At 39.6% G+C, this 19,207-nt stretch overlaps 1 protein-coding gene across 4 annotated transcripts in view; it reads right to left on the bottom strand.

The window, feature by feature from the left end:
• LOC124169779 (acidic leucine-rich nuclear phosphoprotein 32 family member B-like) overlaps nt 1-17,349 on the bottom strand; it is a 179,625-nt gene extending 162,276 nt beyond the window's left edge. For 2 of the 4 annotated variants that reach the window (XM_046548525.1, XM_046548524.1), the window contains exons 1-2: nt 17,145-17,349; nt 16,014-16,079 (exon numbers count right to left, since the gene is read on the bottom strand). In XM_046548525.1, the coding sequence (XP_046404481.1) occupies nt 16,014-16,079; nt 17,145-17,224 (146 nt within the window). In that variant the 5' untranslated portion in view covers nt 17,225-17,349. The remainder of the gene's footprint in view (nt 1-16,013; nt 16,080-17,144) is intronic. The other 2 variants (XM_046548526.1, XM_046548527.1) reach the window with 2 other exon arrangements.
• Between the last annotated feature and the right edge of the window lie 1,858 nt (nt 17,350-19,207).

Raw genomic sequence — 19,207 nt, 5'->3', positions numbered from 1 at the left:
AAGTTCTTCAGACGAAAACTGAAATAAAGACGCCAATTCACAATCGTCAGGCACACATCTCAAAGGCACGCCAAACATTGGGGACCCAGCGCAAAATAAACTGGATCCGCGAAATGAACAACATACTAGGTAAGCGGCATGATTCGTCAAAATGTGCTGCGAGCGAACAGAAAGCGTTACACAGCTTCTACGCGAAATGTACGGCAATTAGAGGAATACGAGATGAAAAATTACGAAATAAAATTAATGGCTATACGGGTAACATCGTCTTGGATACACAAATTTTTCTTATCCGGCGTTTGGTACTGGTGAAATCTTCTCGCGTTTCCCACCGCGTTATCGCGATTTCGCGTTGCTTTTATGTCGACGTTTCGATAGATGCCTCTGCCATCTTCCTCCGGGTATTCTTATCGTCTTGGACCCACTTATCTCCACATTCGACAGAAACGATAATTAAAGTGAGATATTTTGCCGAAAGGGTAGGTGTAGGAATTCTTTTTCCTTCGAAAAATAAATATTAGAAATGTTTAGCGTAAAACATTGATTTTTAAAGACAACATGCATAAAATGGAACATGAAATTTGGAATAACGGTAACACAACATAAATAAAAAATTAATAATATTTTAGTGAGATTTTTCCAGCGTGAAAACACTTTTTTCGGCGACATCATTTCAAATTTTCGTTAAGCATGAAGATGAAAGCCAGTTGGCTCGTTCGATTGGGGCATTTCACGTATGGCTGAAGATCTTCATTCGAATATCAGGCAGAGTGAAATATTTTTCACGGTCTACAGCTTCCGCTATTATTTTCATTCCTACACTTGCTGGCGTACTACCGTATCCACACCAGCACGTGCATTCATATTCTCTTAGAAATGAGCACTCTTCATACAGATTATTCCTCTTACCTTGACGTGAAGCCTCACTTTCTTTGCCCTATAAAATGTCATTTCTTCGCCGCATTATTAATCTTCAATCTTGTTTACTTACAGTCGCTTTCTAATACATTCAACTATGCTTGAGTTCTTCGGGCTGAGAGGAGGCGACGCCTGAATTCTCGCAAATATCACTCACTATGCGGTCACGTGGGCTGGAAAAATACTCAGTTCGTGGAGTATTTATATTTACTAACCCATGTCCTGGACAAACAACCACTTATTCCGTTCAGTATAATTATCACCATACTTCCTTCCAATCCTTACCGCATGGTGTATACCATTTTCGCTACCAGCCATCTCTTCCAAGAGAGTACATGAATTACTACAGGGCAAAGAACGATGATATAATTTCAGCAAAATCTCAACTACGAAATCATATTGGTAGGGGAATGGACTCTTGACTATTTATTCATATGGGATTCATTTAAAGGGTTTATGACTAAGTCTGCTACTACTACTCCTGTGACCATTCAAATCCAAGTCGATTTTTGGTCTCGTCAACATTTGTCTCCAGACTCCTCTGTCCTCCGCCGTGTCAATCTCTCCCCTTCTCAAAGTCTTCTCATGTCTTCAACGACTTGGTCATTCCATCTTAATCTTGTTCTTCGCTATGAGCGACTTCCTTCTGGCTGACCTCTCCATACCCTTATTATCATTGCATCCTCCTCCTTTCTCCTTACATTTCAAGTCACCAAATTCTCCTACTTATAATCGCAGCCACAATATCTAGCCATCGGTATAGGTTCCTAAGCTCTCTGTTTTTCATTACCCTCCATACCCCTTCTTCAAATGTTGGCCTCCATACCCTATCTTCAAATCCTTCTTAATATTTTATTTTGAAATGTTAGTAACTTCTTCTAGGTCTGTTTTGTTAAGGTCCATACCTCCTAAGTCATACCAAAGGCATAACCCTTAATTATTCAGGAAAATAAATGTTTCCAAAGCATATAATTGATAACGATAATAACAATACTATACACCCCTAAAATTTCGAGGATATCACTGCAGGTTTAAATAATCACTCGCTTACGCCTGTAAAAAAATTATGAGAAGTAACAGAGTAACCAGAAAAGACCGTAGACCTTAAAAAATCTCACAAAGGGGAAGGCAAAGGTGTACACAATTCTTACAGGCCTCACAGAGTTCATAGAAGCCACTTTCTTACAATTATAATCCGCGTTTGTTCCTTAAGGATCGTTCTTTCTGATATACCTTTACTTAGCTTGATTTAAAATAGATAGAAAATGTATTGTTTCGAGAGTTATTCGAAGGGTTTCAACGATTTTAACGGGGTCGATTCCATGACTTTTTATCGTATCCTGTGTAGTTCATCCCAAACATTTGTATGCATTATACTGTCAGTCGGTGACAGAATGTGGGTTTTATAGTATATACAGGGTACGATCCAAAAGTAATGCAATACTTTTTTTAAAGAAATTTATTGAACATATTTGCACAAACAATTTAAATATTCAAAGTACTTCCCTCGGGGCTCTACACATTTTTTCCAGCGAATCTGCTATAACCGGTACGCTGCCTTCTTTGGAGCTTCGCGGAAAGTCCTCGTCACGACTGATTGTCTCTCTTCTAAGGACGAAAAATGGTTTCATTTTAGGACTGCGTAAATTTGCGGTAATAGAAAGAAGTCTGCAGGGGCGACGCCAGGACTATAGGGGGTGGGGCAGCGTTTGAACCTCGTGTTTTGCCAGGAACTCGCGGACTCGTAGAGCGCTGTGGCAAGGCGTTTTGTCGAGATGGAATAGCCAGGTAGCGGATATATCTTTTCTCGTCCCGGTGACCCTTTTACGAAGTCTTTCCAGCAACTATACCTAATGTGCAACATTAACTGTCTTTCCTCGAGAAACATCTTATAGACCGAATATAATCAACAGATTTAGGCGTTACTTGGTGGAACGATGAGATATTCATGGTTAAATAAAAAACACAGTACTGTTCCACAACCTTATAATTTTGCAGTCTACTAGTTTCAACGTTACAACGTCATTATCAAGACTTGATATGAATTATATTATATATATATTATATTATATATCAGTCTTGATAATGACGTTGTAACGTTGAAACTAGTAGACTGCAAAATTATAAGGTTGTGGAACAGTACTGTGTTTTTTATTTAACCATGAATATCTTATAGACCACTCCTTTGCTTTCTAAAAAGACAACGAGCACTGATTTCACTTTTGATTTGTTCATTCTTGCCATTCTGGGGATTTAACACGTAAGCCTCACGAATAATTTCGTTTGTCTCCTCAAGAGATATTTTCGGTTAAGCACAAAACTTAACTTCGCTCGATTTTCGATTCCATTCTTTACTGACACGGCCACTGTGCAGAGGTTTACAATAACTAACGTCCTGCCGCTTCCACAGCTTGGAGAGCACTGAAACTAGTGCTGTTGTAAAGCTTAGCGTTGATCCCACCTACTCGAAGTAGTTTTATCTCACTGCGAACCATAACAGCGGCGCAGGAAATTCAATTGCATTACTTTCGGAGCGCACCCTGCAGATTCCGTCGTGAAAAAAGACAACATACGACCGCGCGAGAGGATGTAATGCGTTCCCTTAACCTCAAGACAAATACAGTAAAACTCGCTTATAACGATCACGCATGCAACGAAATCCCGCCCACAACGAGGTGAGTTTGCGGTCCCTTGGACTTTTTTATGATCACTAATGTTATTTTCTCCGCATGTAACGAGTTCGCATAATAAGTACTCCATTTATTTCCTCTATTATAAAGAAATTAAGGCCATCGTGGCAGCTTATCTGTTTCATACCTTGTCATTAGTTGTTCTCACGTGTAGCCATCACCACACACAATACTTCTATCGTTGATCTTAAAATCCTTCCCTTTATAAAGGGACGTTTGATGGAAAGGGTGGAAAAATGGTTAATTGTTTCGGATCTGTTGCTTGAATGACGACGATTTACGGAATATTAGCCTGCAATCCCGTGATGCATAGGGCAAAAATCCTTTGTTATGGATATAACGAAATTCCGTGAATAACAAAATATAACGACGGTGCTCTGAAGTTCGTTATAAGCTAGTTTTACTGTGCGTCCTTAGCAGTCGGTCGCGTAAGAACAACCATCCCAACAGACTTGAAATGCATCGCTGAAGAAATGAATCTGCTCCCTAAAATCTCGAGATGGAAAGTCAATCGTCGCGCTCAACTAGGCCACCGCCGTGAAAGTGATTTGAAAACGCACCGAATCAAACGGATGGACGGGAGAAAGGAAACACGCTCGGATAGCAAGCTTACGTCCCAAACAGCGCGTCGGCTAGAAATAATCCAGCAAAACAGATCGTGCATAATAGCAATTTTGTTTCCACCTTACTCGGCTCACAGTGATAGGCCAGCCCTCAACCCGAAGCCCCACTACAAGTGAGTATAGCGTAGGTTTTACGGTCAAGAATACACATAAGTGTGTTGCGCGTGAATAATCACAATTTTCATATTTCATGACCATATTTTTTATTCACAATATAAAGACACATGTTACTATGATGATTCATAAATGTGCTACTTTTGTTTAAATCTTATTTGCAAAGTGTACTCATTCGCCTTATTTTCATTGAACGGCTACGCCTAAACAAGATTGTATCTCCTAGGGTGCCAAATTTAACTGATTTTCTATGCATTTTGGTGTAATATTTGGGAAGTGAAATAAATATCTTTATGATTTATTATTATATTACCTTGTTAGTACGGGTTGGAAAGTAGAGAGACCCGAATTGATCAAAATATCGGGTATTCGAGTAGTGTCATTCGATATATTGAGAAAACCTTATCACATGCATAAGACCCAACGGAAAATCCAAGCTTAGCTTGATAGAAATTTAGTGTTCTGACAATTATTCCTGAACAAAACTGAAAATCTCAAAACACGAATCTAATAAAAAGAGGATTCTCAAGTTGTTCTCTACAATGTTGTCACCCACCGCGCATTTATATGGGTTTACGAAAATCGCCACTCGCGTCACTGGCGGACGAAGTGATATGAGTTACACGGGTCTATTAGGTATAATTATGGGTGTCAGCTTAAATTTATACACTTTATGATGTGATCTATTAATTTCATATTTTTTCAATGCAATTCCTAGCATTTGCAGAGACAACAGAGCAAACTATTGGCAAAATCTAGATCCCTATGTACCTACTTATAGCCGCGTTGCGAATATTTTTGAAAACAGATTGAAATACGACCGAAGTGGCAACAGAAATTAACCATATATGAGATGAAGAGGAGCCTCCTCTATGAAGCCCCCTTTCTCTATACTATTGGTATTGTTCCAAACAAAGCGATCAGTGGAAGGGCATCTCCCAGAATACTGCAGCATAGAAAGAAGAGGCAAGATTGAATGCATTCGCCGGTGAACTTCTTAAGGAATCTAGCAGGGCGGAGGGAAGAGTCTGTAGGATGCGAGCAGCATCGGCTGTGTCCGTAGGCGTGACGATTGTCACGCTTGGGCGCGGCGGGACGCCCGGAAGATGCCCTCCACGCCTTGACGTGCCCACCCCGCCTCCCTCCCTCCCGCGTTCCCTCGAGAACGGCGATACGCTCTGACTCACACGGAGAGCGGCAGCGGCGAGTGGGTCGCTCGGATTCACACCCATTTTCGGGAGAATGAAAATATCCGATGCGGCCATAAACAATGACGCCCACCTGCGATGTATGGAAAATTGGTGCGCCACCGGCGATACGGAACATGACCACCACGAGTCGAGCGGAGTTGAGGTGGTTCCAGCGTAAAAACGGCTGTCCTAAGTCACCCTGAGTTCTCGGTAGCACTGATAGATACTACCACGGATATTAAAAAAGAGGATGCTCAAGTCCGTCTCTAAATTTGTCGTCGCCCACCGCGCATTTAAATGGGTTTACAAAAGTCGCCACTCGCGTCTCTGACGGACAAAGTGATCCGTATTACATGGTGCAATTTTGTTTTCAATCTCGCATTCATGCCTCAGAAATGCCTCAGAAGGGGTAACCCCTGACTATAAGTTAATTCACGGGGAAATAAGGTCTAGTCAGGGGTGTTTACCGAAATTGACATATTTGGCCTTCTTACGAACAAAAACAACTTCTCAATGGGCAGAAAAAAGCACTGCCAGAGAAAGACTACAAGAGAGTTAGAGGATATAAATGGAAAACGTATTTCTATTTTAATCCCTGCACCTTATTTCACGGGGTAATAAGGTACAGTTAGGGGTGTTAACCTAAATTTATATACATGATCTATCAAATTAATAACTTTTCAATGCTCTTCCTCGCAATTATTATCATTATAATGCAAAATATTGGATACAAGTGGATCGTATTGCACTCTTCACCGTGCCGCGGACATTATTGAAAACAGATTAAAATGCGACCGCAGTGGCAACAGATATCAACCTTCTATGGCAGCGGTTCCCAACCGGTGGTATGTGTACCCCCTTGATGGTATGCGACGAACCAGTCGGATATAATACCAGCCGAAAATAATCGGTAATGGCGGACGCCAGGAACTATGTATCTCTTAACCAGGAAATATGTATACTTATCATATGGGATGTTTAAAACAATTTTTCTATTTATACAATTATTTATAACTAAATGTCTCCCATACCAGAAGTGAAATGATGTACTATAAAGTGCAAGTTAAATTTTTGGGGGTAAAATATTAGTTTAATACATATAGAGAGGCACGGGAGGAAGAAAGGTTGGGAACCGCTGTTCTATCGGATGGAATTGGGCCTCCTCTATGCAGTCCCCTTGATAACACCGTTGGATATCCTACAACAAATCTGGAGAAAGTTAAGTTCATTCGATCGGAAAGTCGAAGACGATGAGGGAATCGGCGTTCCGAGGCAGCGGTGCGACAAGTCAGGAGCACGCCCTTCCTAGGGGCTGGACGAATATTCTCTCGTCAAGGCAACCACACCGACTCATGACAGAGAAATCTTCGAGAATGGAGGTCGCCACCGTTTTCATGAATCGGAATGAGCCCCGCATCACTGACCTATACAAGCGAGCTCCCGAAATATTTTCTTATGTTAATGCGATTCCCACGGCCATAAAGAGAGCAATAACCTAGCAGACATCATTAAAAGGGAGTCAATCGTGGAGCCATAAAGAGTTAACTTAAGGAGGCGGGCTCGCGACTCCGCAATCAAAACAAACACTTTTCACCGATGGCATTGAAAGAACGTTTGTGCACCATTGATGCCACCCATCGAGGTTAACACACTCCATGCTGAAAATATGTACGATGACAATCCACTATAGGCAGAACTATTGTGATGATAGGAGCAGTGAAGAGATAATATCTGTAAAAATTAAAAAAAAAATGGAAATAGATGAGATTTAAAAAATTGAAAAAATGGAAATCGGTGAGATAAGTAAAAATTTGATGCATGGAAATTATAATGGTCCACTCTTCCTGCTGAAGACATATAAACAAAGTAGGCACAGTCGATGGGTCTAGCAGTGAATACCATTTTCATAAAAAAATTCCTCTCTTGACATCTTTGCCTCCCGCACCAATTTTAATAACCAAGTGAAAAGTCTACCTCTTTGACACCGACCTTTGTATGTATTGTATATGTTGAAAATGGTTTTTATTTATGACATTATTTTTATACATGTTTATTAATTATATTTACATAATTTATTTTGTTTATAAACCCAATGTAAAGGCCTTAGTGCTGTTTGTGGTGTAATAAAAATAAATAAAAACGATAAAAAATAATTGAAGAATACGTCTAAAATCTACTTGTCTACGCATCATCAGGCCACAAAGGAATGATCGCTGAGAGGTATTGGATACAAGCAAGACGTCTGTGTGCAACGCTATCAGCACGAGTACTACAATAGAAGTTCCTCAAGTTAGCCTCCTGATGTGTTACGACCCACCGCGCATTTAACGGAATGACAAAATCGCCACTCGCGTCGCTGGCGGGCATAATGATCCGGATATCACGGAGAAATAAGGTATAACCAACCAAACTTGCCATGTTAACGAAAATTCACTTTCTTGGTGAAATCTTTTAACTAATTCATAACTTTTCAATGCTATTCTTCGAAATTACAAATAGTATACAGCAAAATATCGGAATAAAATGGATCACAATGAACTCATTGCCGCCCCGCGGACATCTCTGAAAACCCATTGAAAAGCAGTAATCAACCTCTTATGGGATAGAAACGATCCTCCTTCATGTGGTCCCCTAGGCTATTAGTTTTAAAATAGGAGGCGTAAAACAATAATAATAATAATAAATAATTTTATTACTCCATACACAAATTACATGACAATAGCAAAATTGAGTAATTTTAGGTAGCCTCGAAGGATAACCTGTTTGAGGCTACCATCCAAAATAATAATAATACATTATGCTTTACATATATTGTAGCTCATTTTGTGTTACCTTGATAATCTATACTAACAAAGCTTAAGCGCGTACATGAAAAAAACAACTACAGTAGTATTTATTATTCGTTTACATCCAATAGGGTGGTTTCCTATTATTTTTTTATTGCCTAAATCGAAAGATTATTACTCCTGGAGTAAGTATTTCACACTTTTAGATTTTTAAATGAAGATATCTATTTTTCGCGATTAAATGAAAAGTGAAAAATTTCAAGCGCGCGAAAACGCGACGCGTAAGTATGAATGCCGGGAAATCTATCCGTCTGGCTCCCGCTGCCGCCCTGTGAGGTGACCTTGAAGCGAGGCTTAGCGCTGATACGACGCAGGCTGCTAGCGGGTAGCTGAGTACCCTACTGGCTGGTAGCGCTTGGCTTAAATAAGGATTATTAATACCTTATCAAACGAGGAAAACTTTCCGACCTTAGCCAGTTTTAATAAGTGATTATTAAGACATGTTTCCCTGAGCTCTGCGCCTCATGCATGCATTGGTAACCTCAGACGACGTATAACTCCTATCTTCTCGTATAGAAACTAGGTCCCTGTGACGTCACGTGGAGTGGCATCGCATGGGCGCCAATCTGGCCCTTTTCAAATGAGGATAAAAATGGATCATTGCCATTCGTCTAAACCGGTATTTCTAAAACGAAATAATTTGTGTATTATGAATGCACTAATGGTGGGTAACGAATCGCAATCAATGCCTTTCGTTTTCTTTGATGAAGGAAACTACCCTATTCGCTTGTAGACGAAAAAGGAAGCGGAAAATTAAAATGGTCGAAAACGTTAAAATACTTAACGTACGGGCCAATGTGTGAACCAAATCTATACTTCGTCACCGTTCCCACCTCAACCACCTAATACTCGAGACACCTCGAGCCGCCTTCGGCCGAACAGGCAGACCACAAGGTTACACCGCACAGAGGGAAGGGGCTTCATCCAAGTAGGAAAAGCTCAACAGGAAGAAACCCTATCAGTCAGCAACGCGTCTCATGTTCGAGCGAAGGGCTTACACGATTACGAGGCAGCATTTAAGGATTTTTTCGCCCTCTTCCCACCTGAGACAAATTCCATTCTTTCGCAAACATCCATACTATCACACCAAGTCGGTATAGGTTGCGTCGTCTCGACCAGACTAGAAATTTGAAACAAATACTTACATCCAATACGAAATCTAAATCAAACACACCCCTGATCCAGGGCCGGATCGAAAGGGGACCAACCAACCCAGGGCCACCCACCAAGCATGAGCCAATATTGAGGAAAATCTTTCAAAATCAGAAGAACAGAAAAAACCTATGAGTGGATTGGAAGTGAAGCTTGTTTTTTTTTTAACAAGTAGTCTAATGAGAATTGCGTCAGACATGTCACGTGAATTGGATTTCAGTGGCATCATCGCCGATTTTGCAGCACGGAAATCAAGGAAATTGCCTGGATTGCAATGCATTAGTTACATGTATAAAAATTGTTAATAAATTTTCTAAGAATTGTGCTACTTGATTTTCCTGTTATTACATTACAAATGGCAACACCTTCAAACAGTGGTCTTCCCACCAAAACGGGCCCTGCGCCACCAGCATCCTAAATCCGGCCCGGACCTGAGCGAATGATTCCAGTCGATGGCACGAGATTTTGATATGCATTCTAATAAATCATTGCCATCTATGATTGTTTTTCCGCTTTTAACCATCACCTAATACAATAGAAAACACGAGTTCCAGTTGGCTTCGTCATTTCTACGTAATATACAAAGCCCATGAATAATCCAGCAGGAACGGGGCAATTCATCTTTCAGAACAATAGAGAGAAAAATATGAACACTCGGAAGTTTCAACAACATGAATCAAATAACAAATTTGAATATCAAAAGACACGCATAACATTAGGAGAGCGTGGTAGACTAGCGGATGAAAGTTGTCGGCTGATCGAAGGGTCCCAGGTTCACATTCCGGGTGAAACCTTCGTACACCCTAAAAAAAATCTCGAAGAGCGAAGTGACCTAGAGAATGGTATTCGATACCTCCACAGCACAGGTGGTCAACAATCGCTCACCGAATCAAATCCGCTCATCTAGGAGCCCAACAATAGGAATGCGCTCACCTGGCAGTAGCCAGAGCATAAACGCTCACATCCAATTCTCCAAGCTGCGGAGGTGAGCGTTCGTACTCCGACTATTGCCAACTGAGGGGATTCGTATTGTTGGGCTACTAGATGAGCGGATTTGATTCGGTGGGCGATTGTTGAGCGTTTCAGCAGTGTATGTATCGTGTTGCGGTCAGAGAAAATAAATGATAAAATATTCAATCATCATCACCATTATTAGTCAACAATCCTAAGATTGGTCTGACGCAGCTCTCCATTCCTTTCTCCTATCCGCTAGCCTTTTCATAGCGAGGTACTTCTCTTTTACATCCTCTGATCTAAGAAGAGTGGGATGAAGGAGAAATTTTTTTTTAAAACCTTAAGCAGAAGACCACAGACAACTTAGTTGGCCACATTGTCAGACATGATTAGCTGAATTAAACAATCGTAGAAGGACAGGTGGAAGTTAAGAGGGGCAAGGGACGGCCTCGAAAGAGTTACATAGGACAGGTTATACAGGAAAATATTCATTATAAGTGGGTTTTACGCAGTTTTTTTTATTCGAAAGATATCATATATTAGCTGAAGAATGTTATTTGATATATTTTAGAAAAACAAGAATCTACATCTAAATTCTATTAATATATCGAAGAATCTTAGTTTATGTGAGACTAACTGGTAAAGAAAACCTTAAGGAAGAAGATCGAGGAGCTTTATGAACCACCTTATGAAGTTCTGGAAGAGATGATAACTTCTCTTTCAAACGGCAAGCAAAATCCGCAATATGCAAATATGCAATGGGAGGGGGAAGGTGGTCACGCAATCGCTTCTAATGGAAGGAGCGGGCAAAGGTATCATCCAATTAGCGTTGAATCCGTGGGCTGGGGAAGGGAAGATACAAAGGCGACATCAAAATGGATAGCACCACCAAACGACGCGGGCTTGGCTTTACACGCTCGCCACGAAAATTAATAAAGTTTAAAATGATTGAAGGGAGTCCACGGTACGACGCTTAACACAGAAAAGGATATACAATATTAAATAATGATCATATTAGGCAGGATCCACTGAATGAAATATTACAACAGAGAAAGTAAACCTATTTTAAATTTCGAGGTAGGTTGCACTGGAAAAAAGTTTAGTTAGAAAAATAAGATTTTAATAAAATTCATCGAACTTATCGGTTCATATGGAGCATTGAATGTTTCGGTAACAGTGACCAAACCAGTTTTAAGAAGAGTTTGATAAATCCTATCAAAATAGCCACAGCAGTCCGATAAAAACTAATAAGATCAAAAGGATGATAAATCCGTCGTAGCATGAGCGTATGAAAGATTTTCCACCCATAATCACATTGTACTGATTGAAAATAAAAAAATTAGGAGCTTAACGCAAGTTTCCGCAAAAGAAATACAAAGAAGTGGAGAAAAAAATACGCCTTCGTGAAGCATTGAAGATGGGCCTCCCGCGTGGTAGAAACGGAATTTAACAGCCAAAACTCCGAGGCGTATCGAATTTATGCAGTTATTTTTACCAAACTATTTGGTGCAATTGATCAAATTACGAATTGCCGAAATGTTCGATAAAATTCATGAAGTACGTTTGATAAAATCAATAAAGTTCTTTATCATTTGCATCAAAGTTAAAGTATATTTAACGAAAGTACTGCCTATCATACCAGTTTGATAGGCTTTAACCAATCTTCTTTTTTTGGTGTGCCATTGGGATCGCTCACCTATTACTAGATCCGAAATCGCAATTCACTATAAACTAAAAAAAGATCATGCGTAAATATTAAATGGAGACCCCGATGGGGTATCCACAGCATAAAGTCTTATGATAGAGAGACAGACACGTAAATAGATGGACACTGGGGGCTTTAGCCCCTTCTTCCCCTTCCCCGAATTTATTTCCCCAGTGGCGACTAGCCGAGATATATCTGCTGAGACAACTACCCCAAAGCCATCCATCCTTTATAATCACCTTGAAAATGTTACTCTGTAACGAAACCATGGTCGGACCAAATAAATCACCATGTGGAAAAAGCAAAGTTTTTATTCCTTCAACTCCTACGATAAAGGATTTCCACCAAGTTTCGCCCACTACTATTAATTATTCCCATTTTTCGAAATGTATAAATAATTTTTATAATATATGGCAGCAACTAACTATGAATTTAACTCTCTAAATTGCGCAAACAGAATATGTTTGATTTGATTGAATGTATGGTTTAGTGATGCACACGAATTGGCAATTAAATCCATTAAAAATTAATTAAACTTGCTGCAAGAACGGGGCAAGTTTACGCGACAGATTAGGACCTAAAACTATTTTTTTGCGGTTAATGACACAAATAGTCTAAAGACTGAATGGGTTGAATTTTGACTTCATTGACTGCTTTTTAAGACCACGATGTCTAAAATATCCTTAGATTAAACAAAAAAATGAGAAAATTCACTGAAACAATCCGCTTATACGTGACCCGCTCCAATAAAGAAAATGTCTTTCAGACAAGCCATTGCAATACTAATTTTTGTAGGTTTATTGAATTTCTTTCATATATTATTCTGATAAGTCAAAAATTATTAAAATCAGTACAGCCGATCTTGAATTATAAATGGTGTAACTGTTCATTTTTCATTAGGCGGTACGACGTTCTCTGGGTCAACCAGAAGAGTATGGGCTGTACATCAGGATAGGTTACCGGAATATAACCGCACAGCCCCTCTCCCCCTGAAACAAATGCTGGATGACAGCACCAAAAAAATTGGAGGGGAGTTTGAATAAAGTATGTTAAACAAAACCAGAATGACCAAATGGTTTCTTTCTGGGACGATACTATAAGCTATAATTTTTATCATGCTTTCGTTTCGGAACTAATATATCCCTGAACTACTGAACCCTCCGCTCAAAGTCGTATACAAGAAGGCCCAGATGGGACTGAAAAATTAGGTACTGTTGCCTGGATTAGGGTAATAATATTTCCACGAGAACATGGCCACAGTGGCGTAGCCAGAATTTTTAAATGGGTGGGGGGGGGGGGGGTTTACCGGAGATTTCGGGACCCTTCCAGGGTGTATGGCAGACGTCCCTGGGAAAAGGAGAATTTAAGGGTTTTTGATATTGAAAACGTGATTTTTTAAATAAAAAAGAGTAAAATTTTACGAGTATTTATTAAGTTATTAATGAAGGTCATCTTACTCGTTTTTGGCGCCTCTTTTAAAGGCACAAGAGGGGGACTGTAACCCGGAACCCCCCCGTGGCGACGCCACTGCGTGGTCGCGTTAAGCAATAATGAATTTTCGTAGATATTATCATTCGTATACTCTTGAAAACAAAAATCATGAGTGCCCTTACCTAAAACGAGATAGCCGAACTCCCCCAAACTATTATTGATTTATCATCGTAAGTCACTCCTAGCCCGGATTGAGGCAAACCCGAGGGCCGAAATAGGCGAACTGAATTTGACAAATATTCCTTAACTGTTCTCATAGGCGCAATCGCCTCTCGTCACCGATGAGGCTACACTGATGATAAACGTTGCTTATGGCATTCCTTTCAAAGGGAAATCAGGAGGAATATGCAATACTGTATGAGGTTGTAGGGAGACAATTTTAAGCATTTTCTGTCCATCAACATGGGGTCGTAACTCCTAAGTTACTGAGCAATGGCAACGCAAACATTTTATTCCATGCACTTTGCAGTTACTATGAAAACCGTTTTCCTTGGGTATCCACCCTTTTCGACATTTTATTTGTAATTGCGATTGTTATTGTTAGGAACAATAATTGATCATTGAGATAAATTAAACGAGAGCTTTGAGCGAGTAACAACAATATGATTTCGTAGCCTCACGCATTTTGAGATTAATTGTTGCAGGAAATTATGATCACACATTGTCCTAGCTTATAAAATGACCTTTAAATCCAGAGTATTAAATAAAATTTCGAAAAGGCTGGATAACAAAAAAACCGTTTTCAGGGTAACTGCAAAGTGCATCCAAAGAATGTTTGCGTTACCGTAGCTCGGTAACTAAGGAGCAGCGACCCCATATTTAAGGACGAAAACTTCTTTAAAATGTCTCCCCAACCACCTCCTTCTGGATCACCCTGCATTAAGGCCGTTTTGCAAGGGGCATGCCATTGCGCAGGTTAGTACTGAAAAAAGTTTTGGCACTGTGACTCTTGCTAGCTCGGGATTCGAGGGCTATTTTTCCATATCGCATCCATGCATGCGTTCTAACGATTCACCACCTAACATCACGCAATTTTGACTGCACCTTCATACTTTGACATGCGCCTGACGTCAGATTGCAATTACATGCTTCGCGTAAAACGACCTAAAGGGAGTATCCCCATAAATGATTATATACGCCACTGTCTCCGCTATCAACGACGCTATTTCATAATTAAATCTTCCGCCGCCAACGAAACCGCACAAGAGCTGGGAAATCTGCGCCCAGCTATAATACAACGCCCACAAAATCGCGATTGACGGACACACCTTCTAAATGGCTAAGGATTACAGCGCCTTGGTAAGTCTCCTGTCGCCGCACGCTCATTCCCCACCCTACCTCTCGCAGTACAGTCGCCGCAACCAGACCAACGCAATGCGGGATACTCACAGCCGTGCCCGGGACAAAATCAAGCAACCCGCACGGCTGTTTCGCGACAAAAGCAGAATCCTTTACCCCCAGATACTTTAAAATACGCCACTGCGATCTCCATAATGTACTAGGAAGCGAAAATAATAATTGAATGTCTGCATAAGAGCAATAAAAAATTCAAAACACTATACAGCTAGTAGCGCCCGTCAAAGATAATCAGACTCGATGACGAATAGCTACGGGTACACGAATTAAATAATTGCAAAAATAAAAACCCTATTCACAGCACATTCACACAGAGACACCAAACTTATTCAGGTTATAATTTTGACTCAATGAGACTGATAGAAAGGGTAAAAATTTCATCAACAGGATTTGCACCACTCCCCGATAAAAACGGACATTACGGCATGGAATTACGAGACTAATTGTAAGCATAAAAAGCATAAATTCACTAAAGGTTCATTTAATGCATCATTATAGAAATGTCCTCTCCCAACCTAAAGAGAACACTTTTTTCACACAAACCCGGTACATTAAAGAGACGAGCTTAAAATAATGGAAATTTATTACTTGATCAGATTTATAATAGGAAAAAAAACAAAATATATGTCGCCGCCAGGTGGGATTCCATAAGTTTTATCTCAATGAAGAAAAATGCTTTTAAAAAGTTCTTGCGTCAAAATAAAAAATAATCAATTGGACAACACGAAAAAGACACAATAAACTTCCCATAGGCCTCGGTGGCCAAACAAATAAAGGGTCTCTCAAACAAATATTAACATCCTCAAACCTTAAATAAAATACACATCCAAGAATGCGTATACTTCGAGGGCAGTAAAAAGGTGTTCTAAATATTTACATGGGGCTACGAAGAATATCGAAACAGTTTCGCCGAATATTTCCGTCGTTTTGTAGGAAAATAGGTGACAAAGTAATACCATGGAATTTTTACTCACCTTAACGATAGCACTTCCACGCTCAGCATTCTCCTAAGAAGGGTTATATCCGAAAGATCGCTGCCCCTGGAAAATTTGAACGGATTATAAGAAACATAATCACTAGATAGACTTTACTTCCGGGTATATCACCAAGAAAATTATATATTATAATACACCTTTATACCTTCAAACCCTACACAACGAAGATCGCCTTCTAAAAGGGTTAATGACATGACATATCAACTTGAAATACATTAATTCCTTCACAGCTGTAAACCTTCAATATCAGTCGGACTATTGTGAGAAATTTACAACGCTGCAATTTGGGGGATCGATCACAAATCCTGTGCCCCTAAGTCTGCTGCTATGCTTCAGCGAATTCCATGAAATTCATAAAAATTATTTTTTTCACTTCCATAAATGACAAAACAAAAATTATTCTCTCATACAACATGATTGTCACAACTTCGTTAATAAAACTTTACCACAGAAAAAATTATTCCACTTCTTTGCGTATTAAAGGTAAAAATCGACCAGGGCCATACTAAATCTTTAAATTAAACTCAAACATCACTACAGTCTACACATAATCCTGCGATAATATAGAAAATAAATCCCAAATTTTCTAGGGTTTGAGCTGAATGATTTTGCGCAGGTTATTGTAGGCGTTGATTCATTAATTAAAGTAGGCTCGTATGAGAATACGATCACTGCCAACGTTTAAAATATTTAGAAGTAATAACATTAAGCTACGGAGGTTACAGCCTACATGGTAAATTAATAACAAAAGACATGAGAACAATCAAAACATTACTTGTCTTCCATTAGCCAACATCAACAAAAATACTACTCATGAGTACAAAACATGAGCAAAATAAGCACTTATTAAACCATCACTGTAAATAAATACAAAATATAATACTTTTATGTTAGGTTCACTAATTTAATTTACAACAAGGTAATGCAGAAGTGCCTCAGATACAAGTAACAAATTGCTGTTTTTTCCTAATAGCCTTTAGCAGAGCACCGGGTAAAATCGAGTACTGCATAAAAGACAATATCAACTTAATGGTATCAAAATATAAAGGCACCACAATAAGATCATAGGCATATTGAAAACAAAGGATATATTAACAGTGAACCACTCACCAACAATTGAGCTTCTTAATCGATGCAAGGTCCGAAGCACGAGATCGAGCAATCACCATTTCCTCCGTTAACCTAGCCATTTTGCAACTGGTAAACTACAAAATGCAAATGTTACGTTGGTGCACGAAGCAACAGATGGAAGCCTAGACTGAGGCTTCGCACAACCATTCAATTTCGATGAACATCCCAAACTAACCGGTTAATGCACTGAACGCCAGGGAGCAGCACTGTTGTCTGCTACAGGAAAAACTCGCGCATGCGCCTCGATTGTCTGCCGCGCCTTCAAAAGCAATCTTCCACTTTCTTCTCAACAAATACTTCGCAGACTAACGAATATGAGTGTCATAAGAGACAAATTACTAAAAATATAACATTTCTTCCCAGTATAATGTTCTCATTATACACAGATTTGGACCCAGCTAATGCAAAATTCTTCGACTTATTGTGGGGTTAAGTAAAACAGTCTCATTCCCGAAGAAAACCCCCAAAGTAAAATGCCCATAAGTCCCGGTTTAGATCGCTTTTGAGGGCGTCCCGTCGATTTCCAAAAATCCTCTACAATGACCCGTTTTCGTGCAAATATATGGGAATTATGTTTTTATAATAGCAGTTTATAACAGAAAGAATAACACACTACAGCAATATCAAAGGAAGGAAAAAAATAATGATCTTTAGTTTCGATTTTATAAGCCTATTTCCATGGAGTAAGGCTTTAGGATTTCGGACTTTACTGGGGACCCCTTGCCCACTCCCCCAGTACTATTTCCACTCCACTCAACACGGAATAATACAGTTAGCCTATTATTATAGTCTATGCGATTCTACATCACCAACCAAAATTAATGCTATGCATGCTTCCAGTCCAAAGACAAACGAAAACATAATAGAAGCCTGATCACATTTCCACATTCTTAATAAAAAACACATCATAATTTTGCATACATGACAATAGACTTAGGAAAGGGAGGGAAGACGCCATTATTTTCCGATAGAAGCGATAAATTAAGAGAGATACAATGCCGAATGGATAGATGTACAAATTATTTTTCCCTCGAACCATAAAGGACTTTAATAAATGCCAGTTGTAATTATGTTAGTGCATTTCCTTTTTATGTGCAAATGGCTGGTGTCCTAACACCACCTGCTAGGAGTTGGTGCTGTATTTATGGGCAGACAGCAGTTGCCCAACATTGTAAACCAAGGTAGAGGCCCTCAGACTATTTTGCAAGTTAAATAGGAACAGGCTCTCAGGGAGCCAGTGGCGCAGCGAGGGGGGGTTTTTGGGGGATTAAACCCCCCCCCCCCCAAGAGCTCAGAGAAATTTTTAAGTTTAATCCATTTTACTTATTTGGATCAGTATTACTTATAGAATAGTGTTAAGATTAATCAAATATCCCTCAGGAAGACTTAAAACTCGCCATTTTGAACCATTATTCTTAAAATTTTTATGGAGGAGGGCCCCTGCAACTCCTGCTTACCCTGGTTGGTATGCAATACCCCCACACCCGTTAGTATTAGTTGCACCTAAAGCCCCCCCTAGCCTTAATTCCTGGCTGTGCCCCTGCAGGGAGCCATAATATTTGCAGGTCACCAAAGCAGTTTCGTATCCATGCATTAGGTTAGTGGGGTCAACATCTCTCGCCCTCTCAACCTCCTTCCGATCACTGGCACACATTACACTTAAACAGAACCATAGAATGTTATTGATATCACTTGAATCTTTTAAAATATTTTGCATTCAAGGTACAGGGAGAATATTTGAGAATAAGAGATAAGAGTAGATTTGTTAAAACTATTGCCAAAAACTGACTGCTCCAGCTTCCAGAGTTATTATGAGGGAGGCCCAGAGAAATTTGAAGGCACTTGAAAATGATTATCTTCCAAAATTTCACATTGAATATCAAATTGGAACTGGAAAGTGCATCAAAGTCTGACAGGAAAATAATTTAAGGGTACATATAATGTTTCAAAACTAGTTTTAACCTATACTTATACTACACTTCCAAACCTTAGAGGGTAAAAGATAATAATTTGTCCGTATGTAATTTGACTCCAAAGGTGGG

Source organism: Ischnura elegans, chromosome 12 (genome assembly GCF_921293095.1).
Source record: "Ischnura elegans chromosome 12, ioIscEleg1.1, whole genome shotgun sequence".
NCBI classification, from domain to species: Eukaryota; Metazoa; Arthropoda; class Insecta; order Odonata; family Coenagrionidae; genus Ischnura; species Ischnura elegans.
The sequence above is the reverse complement of the archived record's forward strand: the minus strand, read 5'-3'. Positions and strand labels throughout refer to the sequence as shown.